Source organism: Daktulosphaira vitifoliae, unplaced genomic scaffold, assembly GCF_025091365.1.
Source record: "Daktulosphaira vitifoliae isolate Bord-2020 unplaced genomic scaffold, ASM2509136v1 Scaffold_1, whole genome shotgun sequence".
Taxonomy (NCBI): Eukaryota; Metazoa; Arthropoda; class Insecta; order Hemiptera; family Phylloxeridae; genus Daktulosphaira; species Daktulosphaira vitifoliae.
This window is the reverse complement of record NW_026099572.1, coordinates 73768851-73777103: the sequence shown is the minus strand read 5'-3', so window position 1 is coordinate 73777103 and position 8253 is coordinate 73768851. Positions and strand designations below refer to the sequence as shown.

At 32.9% G+C, this 8253-nt stretch overlaps 1 protein-coding gene across 1 annotated transcript in view; it reads right to left on the bottom strand.

Moving 5' to 3' along the window:
* The window catches only part of LOC126895416 (uncharacterized), a 6952-nt gene extending 3679 nt beyond the window's left edge, over positions 1-3273 (bottom strand). The window contains exon 1 of the mRNA XM_050667255.1: positions 3270-3273. Coding sequence (XP_050523212.1) covers positions 3270-3273 — 4 coding nt within the window. The remainder of the gene's footprint in view (positions 1-3269) is intronic.
* Positions 3274-8253: the final 4980 nt, after the last annotated feature.

The window sequence follows — 8253 nt, the reverse complement described above, 5'->3', positions numbered from 1 at the left end:
TTATAGCATTATAAAGTTAAAAATTTTAAAAATAAAATCGAGAATTTTCACACAAAAATAGCATTCGATAGCCATTTTCACAGTGAAGACAAAATAAAGTCCAACATTTTTTTTTTTAATATTAAAGTATATTACATATGCTTTAATTTAAGATATATATAAAAGTATCAGTATTTCCAGAACACTTTCAAAAGTTAAGTTGAATAAGTAAATTTTTTGTGAAAAAGTTGTCATATTAAAACCCCCCCTTTGGGTAAATCTAGGGTCAAATTCATAAAAAAAATATACCAAATGGTAGGTAAAGATATCAAGCATCTTTAAAAAAAAATTATATTGATATGTTCATTTTTGAAAAAGTTATGGCAGTTTTAAGTAAAAAAAATTGAAAAAATTTCGAAAATTAGCGATTTTTAAATTTGTAATTTTTTTGGAGGTTTCTCCCATTTACGGGGAACAAGGAAAAGTTTTTCAATTTTTGAGGGTCATGTCTTCGATTAGATACGATTTGTGATTTTTTGACGTATCATTAAAAGAAATCGGTTCAGTGAGAGCTGAGAAAAAGTGGTAACAGACACAAAAAAAAAAACACATCATAGTAAAATTAATACCTTCTCAGCTTCGCATCGAAGCTAAACATTTAAAAATAAATATGAATTATTTATTTTTTTATATACATNCATTTAAAAATAAATATGAATTATTTATTTTTTTATATACATTTTTATTCAAAAAATAATGATTGCATAATGATTCACATTCAATTTATCGCACCTGTTTTCAACTACATCTTTAATCTTGAAGAAAAGAAGCTGATATCAATTTGTCTTTTTTTTAAAAAGCTTTTAAGAATATTCTTCTCATTTCAATATATATTTACAAAAAAAGTTATTGCATTGAAATTTGCTGATTGCAACTATTTTAAATTTATACTTATAAAGGACGAAAATGTTGATTTATTGAAATAAAGTTTTACTTGAATTATCTTATTTCAAATGATTGGAATAAAAATGTATTCTAATATTTTTTAAATATATTGAAATATTTTTTATTCGAACTAAAATACGCGTTGAAGTCAAAAATTGATTATGCGAATTGTAAACATCTTCTACAATGAAAATTGAAATGAAACATAAATATTGCTATACAAGTAAGAATTATACTAATACTCACTACTATTTATTTATCTATAATTATTTAGTGGTAGATTAAAGTAATTACATGTATTATGATACATGTAATTTCCTTCAGAAGCACATTTAATGTTATAGGCTTGGCGAATCCATGAGACCGAGATGAGGTGTAGGAAAAATAGCACTTTTGTTGCTCCATGTACTGTAATAAGTGCACTGCTGTAACAGTACCCTGACCTTAAATAGTTAGGGTCATGAGTGAAATGTTAAGAAAATACATAAAAAGACGTGGATATGACCTAATGTTAAATACTCAAATCAAATAGACTGTATATTGGTAAATGAGAGATTTGCAATTAAGATAACGGATGTAAGAACATACAGGGAAGCTGTCTACGACTCAGATTATTTTTTAGTAGTAAGCTAACCTTAGGGTTTTACTAAAATTTAATAAGATCGGAAATTACAGATATGAGAAACTCAAGAATAAGTAGATGATTAATTGAATTTAATTAAACGTACCCTCAAAAAAGTGTTAGGAAAAGTTGATAGAATGAATAAATCACGGCTTATCATGAAATGCTAAGATGCTTTATACAGAAAAAAATAGCAAGGAAATATGGCTAAATGATGTTGACAATTGTGAAAAAAAAAGAATCTCCAGAGGAAAAAAAGCTCATAATTTTTTTAAGTTGTAAAAAGAATTAGTATGTATAGCAAGTATACAATAAAATTTTATTTCTTTTATCTACATAAATTTCTTGATTTATTAGCTATTAATTACTTTTTAGAGTCATTCCTTATAATTTAAAGGGGTGTCGGTCTTATGTTTTTTAATGATAGCATACATATTTAATTAACTTATAAAATAGAGTATTATCTATTTAAGAAAATGACTGATCGATAACAACTTTTGGACCAGTATCAGAAGTTATTAACAACTTTAAGTAATAACTGGAGTTTAAGAGTGGGTTTGTTATTTTTATCATTAGTCATTTCCCAGTCATACTTTTCGTCCCACTTAAGTAAATTAGAATATCTTCCAAATACTGGTCGAAAAGTTGTTATTGACCAGTTATTTTCTTAAATATATAATTTTGTATTTTATAAGATAATTAAATATGAATGTTTTACCACTTAAAAAAATAAAGTCGAGCCCCCTTTAAATTATAAGGAATGTGTAGCTAAAAGAGTCAACATTTTTCTTTGCTATTTTGTATTTATTTTGAGAATAAACGAATGGTTTACATAAACCAATTACATGTATAGGATGAATAAAAAAAAAATATTATAATTAATAAATCAAGAAATAGATGAGACTAAAAATATCATTTTTAAAACTTTTTTTTAACTAACAATTGTTTATGCTACAGCATAAAAAAATTAATGATTATTGTATGCTTATCAGTATATTATCAATAAAAAATTGTTTAAAAATCGCTAATTTTTAATAAGTCATAACACAGACAAGTCAAAAAGAAAAAAGTTGAAATTTTTTTTTTTAATCATATTTTTAACTAAAAATATGGTTTCAAATTGAAGAAAATTAAAGTTTTGTTTTTGTAACCCTGAAGGGATTAAAAAAGTTATTTACTACATATTATTATAGAATTTTTTTAATAGAACAATTTTATCATAGACAAATATGAGATATATATTTTATTATATCCAAAATAATCGAAAAAAATACATGAACTAACTAATACATATAATTAATGAAATTAATAGTCATAAATGTATAATAAATTTTACATTCGTTTAAAATCAAACAGGATATTATTGACAAAAGCGATACACATTGCCAATTCTAGAATAAAATTAATATTCTTTTAGATTTAAATTAAACAATTCATGTAATGTATATTACTTACCTCCATTTTTATTGTTAAAATGTTAACTGTTAAATTGTTAATGTTAAATTCAAAATAAATAATGACAACTATTTAGTTATATTTTTACTTTTATATTTTTAAACTGAAATGCAGCATTCTAAGTAAACATTAAACCATATCTTAAAAAATAATTATTATTTATAGTTAATTTATTGATATACCAGTAAAAGACATTAATCAAATTGGTATTGATGTAAACATACTGTACTTAAGAGGTGTATTAATAATAAAAATGTGTTAAAATTACCCATGTTAATAACGAGAGCATAGATGATTAGTTTTAAGAGGAAATAGAGATCTTGCATTTGCAATTAAAAATATATATTAAAGTAATTTTCAAGACTAATGTATACTTAATGATATGTTCATCATAATGTAGAAGTTACTCTGATTTTCGAAAATTTTATACATATATAAAATCGGGTTTTTCTGATGTGTGTACTTTCAAGCTCTGTGAAAGACCAACTATGAAGGATAGAGTTTGGTAATATATACGTTTTATGATTTTTTGAGTTATTGTTTATAAAATGGTGCAGTGAATGAATATCTATTAATAAAAATATTTTCTAGAAAATTATATTAAATTTCTAAAAATTAAATATTAAAATTGTACAACAAAAAATTATTTTTTCCAGTGTGCGATGAATAAAATATACCGCACTAAAATAATAATAGATTATGTTAATTAAAATTTTTATACTAACATAATACCTAGTAGATATTTAATATAATTTATATTAATACTATATGTTAATGTTAACTGCTTTCAGTAAACTACCAATAAAAATTTTTTTATTGTTAATGTTAATATTTATTAAAATATATTCTAAGAAATAATGTTATGGTATAAGGGATGGTAACAAAAAATTAATTTTAATGCAAAACAGCTATTTGTTTTATATATTTAAGTACAAATATTATATAACTAAATACCTTAGTTTTAGTTATTATTGAGGTGGACATAATACCCATGCACTCAGACCTGTTGGTCCATTGTGCGCACCTCATACCGAATTGTCTTGATTCGGTTTACCCACCTAAGTGTTATCACCAAAGTGTTAATACATTACCAACCATAAAGTCACCTCTAAAGATGACCAAAGAGTCCTGTCTTTCTGGCGAAATTAAGTATCTCTCTGGGTTTTAGGTTTTTAATATCCTCTTTTTCAGGAAATGGTTTATTCAAGTAGTTTGATCTTAGTGTGGACAAGGCTTCACATTCGCACATGATGTGAAATGAGTCTTCCTCTTCTACTCCACACTTCCTGCACAATGGTGATTCCGATACCCCCATTGCGTTAAGATGCTTAAGCAGGTGACCATGTCCTGTCAGTAGACCAGTCAGGGTGCTTATTTGATGTCTAGTCATGCTATTAAGATCACCCAGCAATAAACCAGGGGTCTTGATAAACATTTTAGATTGTCTAGGTACTACCAAGTACTTCCAGATTTTCCTGTGTTGTTCTCTGCACCAATTCTTGGGTAACGCTTTGAGCGATTGCTCAGTGAGCCCTACCACTGGTTCTGGTCCAACATAGGTGTTCTCTGCTCCTTTCCTGGCTAGAAAGTCAGCATTCTCATTTCCAGTGACACCGTTGTGTCCTGGTACCCACGCTAGTGTAACTTTGTTGAACCTCGATAGTGATTCTAAAGTTTCCCTGCATTCGAGGACCAGCTTTGAATTCACCTGATCGTTACAGAGTGCTTTCAAAGCCGCTTGACTATCACTTAAGATAGTTATCTTCCTATTTTTGTATACCAGCAGGTTCTGAGCCCCTACCAGTATCGCCATCACCTCTGCTTGGAAAACAGAGGGTGTTGTGCCCAATGACATACTGACATTTATTCGTGGCTTTAAGCCCCAAATTCCAGCACCTACCTTTCCTGATTTTTTGGATCCATCTGTATATATCACAAATCCTCCTTTGTCAGTCAGGTGGTTAATATTCCATTCTATACGTGTAGTGATCTCCACTTTGTAGGGAATGTTATTCTTAAGAACCGGTTTGATATAGTCCAAGGGGTATTCTAAAAAGACCTTGTCTATCTCTTTTAGTATTTTACCATGTTCTGTTGTATCACTCTCCAAAGTCTACATACCTAAGTTGTGGAATCTTAGTGCTGTAGCTTTGGCGTGAGCTTTACCTCTAGATGCAGAAGAGGCAATCCAATTAGTGCCTCTAATGCGACCGTTGGTGTAGTTCTTAATGCTGCAGTGATGGCAATAGCAGCCATTCTCTGTATGCGACTAAGTTCTTTCCTAGCTGTAATGAGTGCTGTTCTGGTCCACCAGACCAGGGCACCGTACAATATCATAGGTTTAATCACTGACGTGTACAACCAATACATAACTCTTGGTTTAAGACCCCATGTCTTTCCCAAGGCTCTGCTGCAAGTCCACAATGTGGTCATTGCTTTTTTGATTCTTGACTCAACATGTGATTTCCATTTTAGCTTACTATCCAAGATAATACCTAAGTATTTTACTTCTGATTTTAAGCTAATTTCTTGTCCATTCAGAGTAAGAGTGTCCAGGTTGTCTAGTCCTATTCTCTTTCTAGTGAACATAACAACCTCTGCTTTATTTGGATTAACAGATAGACCGTACTTACTACACCATATCTGTATAGTGTTAAGTCTCTGTTGTGTTAGGTGAATAATAGTGTCTGGGAATTTACCCACCACTGCTATAACCAAGTCATCCGCATAGGCTTGTGTATAACAATATTTGTTTAACTCTCTAATAAGCGAGTCCAATACTAGACACCATAGCAAGGGGGATAGAACCCCGCCTTGTGGGCATCCCTGTTTGACACTCTTGATTACTTTGGTCTCATTGAGCTGTCCCAAAATGGAGCGTTCCTTAAGCATGGATTCTATCCACTTAATAATAAGTGGTTCTATTCCACGCTGTTGTGCAGATTCACACATAGCATCGAAGGGAGTATTGTCAAAAGCCCCTTCGATGTCCAGGAATATACCTACTGCATACATTTTATTCTCTACAGCTTTCCCTATCTTAGTAGTTAAGCAGTGTAGAGCTGTATCAGTAGATTTCCCCGTTTGATACGCATGTTGGTTTTCATGTAAAGGGTTCTCCTTAAGAGGCCCCTCCTTGATGTACCTATCAATAAGTTTCTCCATAGTCTTAAGAAGAAAAGAAGTAAGACTTATTGGTCTGTAGGATTTTGCTTCATAATAGTTAGTGCGGTTAGGTTTGGGTATAAACACTACCCTAACCTTACGCCAGCTTTCTGGTTGATAACCATAGGCAAGGCATGCCCTAAATATTTTGCAGAGATGGGGGACGATTATCTCTAACCCTTCTTGCAGAAGTGCAGGGAAAATTTCGTCACAGCCTGCAGCTTTAAAACTGCCAAAGGCTTTTATTGCCCATCTTATTCCACTTGGGGTTATCACTTTCCTGGTTAGTCTCCAATCAGCACAGGTCACTCGTTTGTCCTGTGCGTCATGTTCCTGTTCTCTGTTGTTAATTGTAGAGTCAGGAAAATGTGTATTCATCAAATGTGATAATGTTTCATTATCATTATTGGTGAACATTCCGTCTGGCAGTAGTATTGCCTCGACAGTTTTGTTTGGTCCATTCCTTAGTGATCGCAGAAGTCTAGTTGCTATAGGGAGTTGTTGTATATCCCCACAGAACTTCTTCCAGCTTTCTCTTTTGGACTTTTTCAATGCAGATTTGTAGTTCCTTTGGGCGTCCTTATAGGATTCCCAGTGTTGTTCCAAACCTGATTTCATTGCTTTATTTAAGAGCTTACGTGAACTCTTTCTTAATTTAGACAGGTTAGCATTCCACCAAGCTACACCCTGCCCTGTACCTTTCCTTTCTATTAAAGGACAGTTTTCTTTGTAAGCTGAGACAATGGAGTCCTGTAGCATATTTACAGCCCTTTCAGTACTCTGTCTCGACCCCAATCTAAACTGTAGGTTAATCAGGTCACGAGAGAGATCTGCCCTGTATTTGTCCCAGTTTGTTCTTTTCGGGTTCCTATAGTACTCCGTCTCAACTTTGTTAATTTCCAAAGTGAATCGTAAGTGCCTATGATCAGAAAGAGAAGGTTCGGAGGACACTTTCCACCCTTTTATCTTTTGAAGTAACCCTTTTGAACAAACTGTTAGATCAATGACTTCCTGCCTGTTCCTGATAACAAAAGTAGGTTCACTACCTCTGTTCAGTATACTTAGGTCTGTAGTCAGCAATAGATCCATTATAACCTCTCCTCTTTGGTTGATGTTACTGCTCCCCCAAATAGTGTGGTGTGCATTAGCATCCATACCTAGGATTAGTTCTAATTTTTCATTTTTGCAATAATTAAAGAGCATAGTTAGGTCCCTACCTGGGTCTGTGACCTCATATGGTAAGTATCCTGAAGCTACTATGATGTTTTTACCATCATTTAGTGTTACTCTAATAATAGTCAAGTCTGCACTTGATAGATTAAGTATCAGGCTGGCTTTAACTTTATTATTAACCAAAATGCAAGTTCTTGGTTTATCTGCTTGTTTATGAAACAGTTTAAAATCCCTTAGATTTAGCCCCTTAATCTGGTCCCCATTTATCCATGGTTCCTGAATAAGTGCTATTTGTAAGGGTGTTGTATGCCTCTCAGTTAGGGTCCTTAGTAATACACTACTGGCCCCTTTACTGTGATGCAGGTTTATTTGCGTGAATTGAATTCTATTGTCAGCCATTCAGAAAAACTGATGTTGACGCTTAAGAAAGCACGCTGTACTGGGTGTGATACAGGTGTCTGAAACAGTCCCTGTGTCACACAGCCCCCCCTGTGGGTGGTGTCCCACCGCCGTCCCCAGGTGGCGACCGTGCCTTGGTTTCGCTCTCCACATTTCCTTTTGGATCTGTGGAGAGGTTCCCCTCAGCTGTGGCCGTTATTGAGGGTGGCGGTTTCCTGGGTCCCTTTCCCTTACGTAACACACTTTCTCCCTTCCCTTTCGAGACAGGAGTAAAGTGTGTCCGTTTGCCCCTTACCTGTGCCTTACCTCCTTTCCCGAGTGACACTGATGATTCCTCAGCCTTCCTCTTCCCAGATTTTTGAGATGTGAATTTTTTCGCATCCTTCCGGGCTGGTGGCTGCTTGGCAACATAATCTGTGAAGCAAACTCTGCCCATTCCAAAATATGCGCTTCAGTTCATCCAGTTTGACCATGCTGTTTTCGTCCACACTTAGGAACAGAGTTTGTCCTTTCGG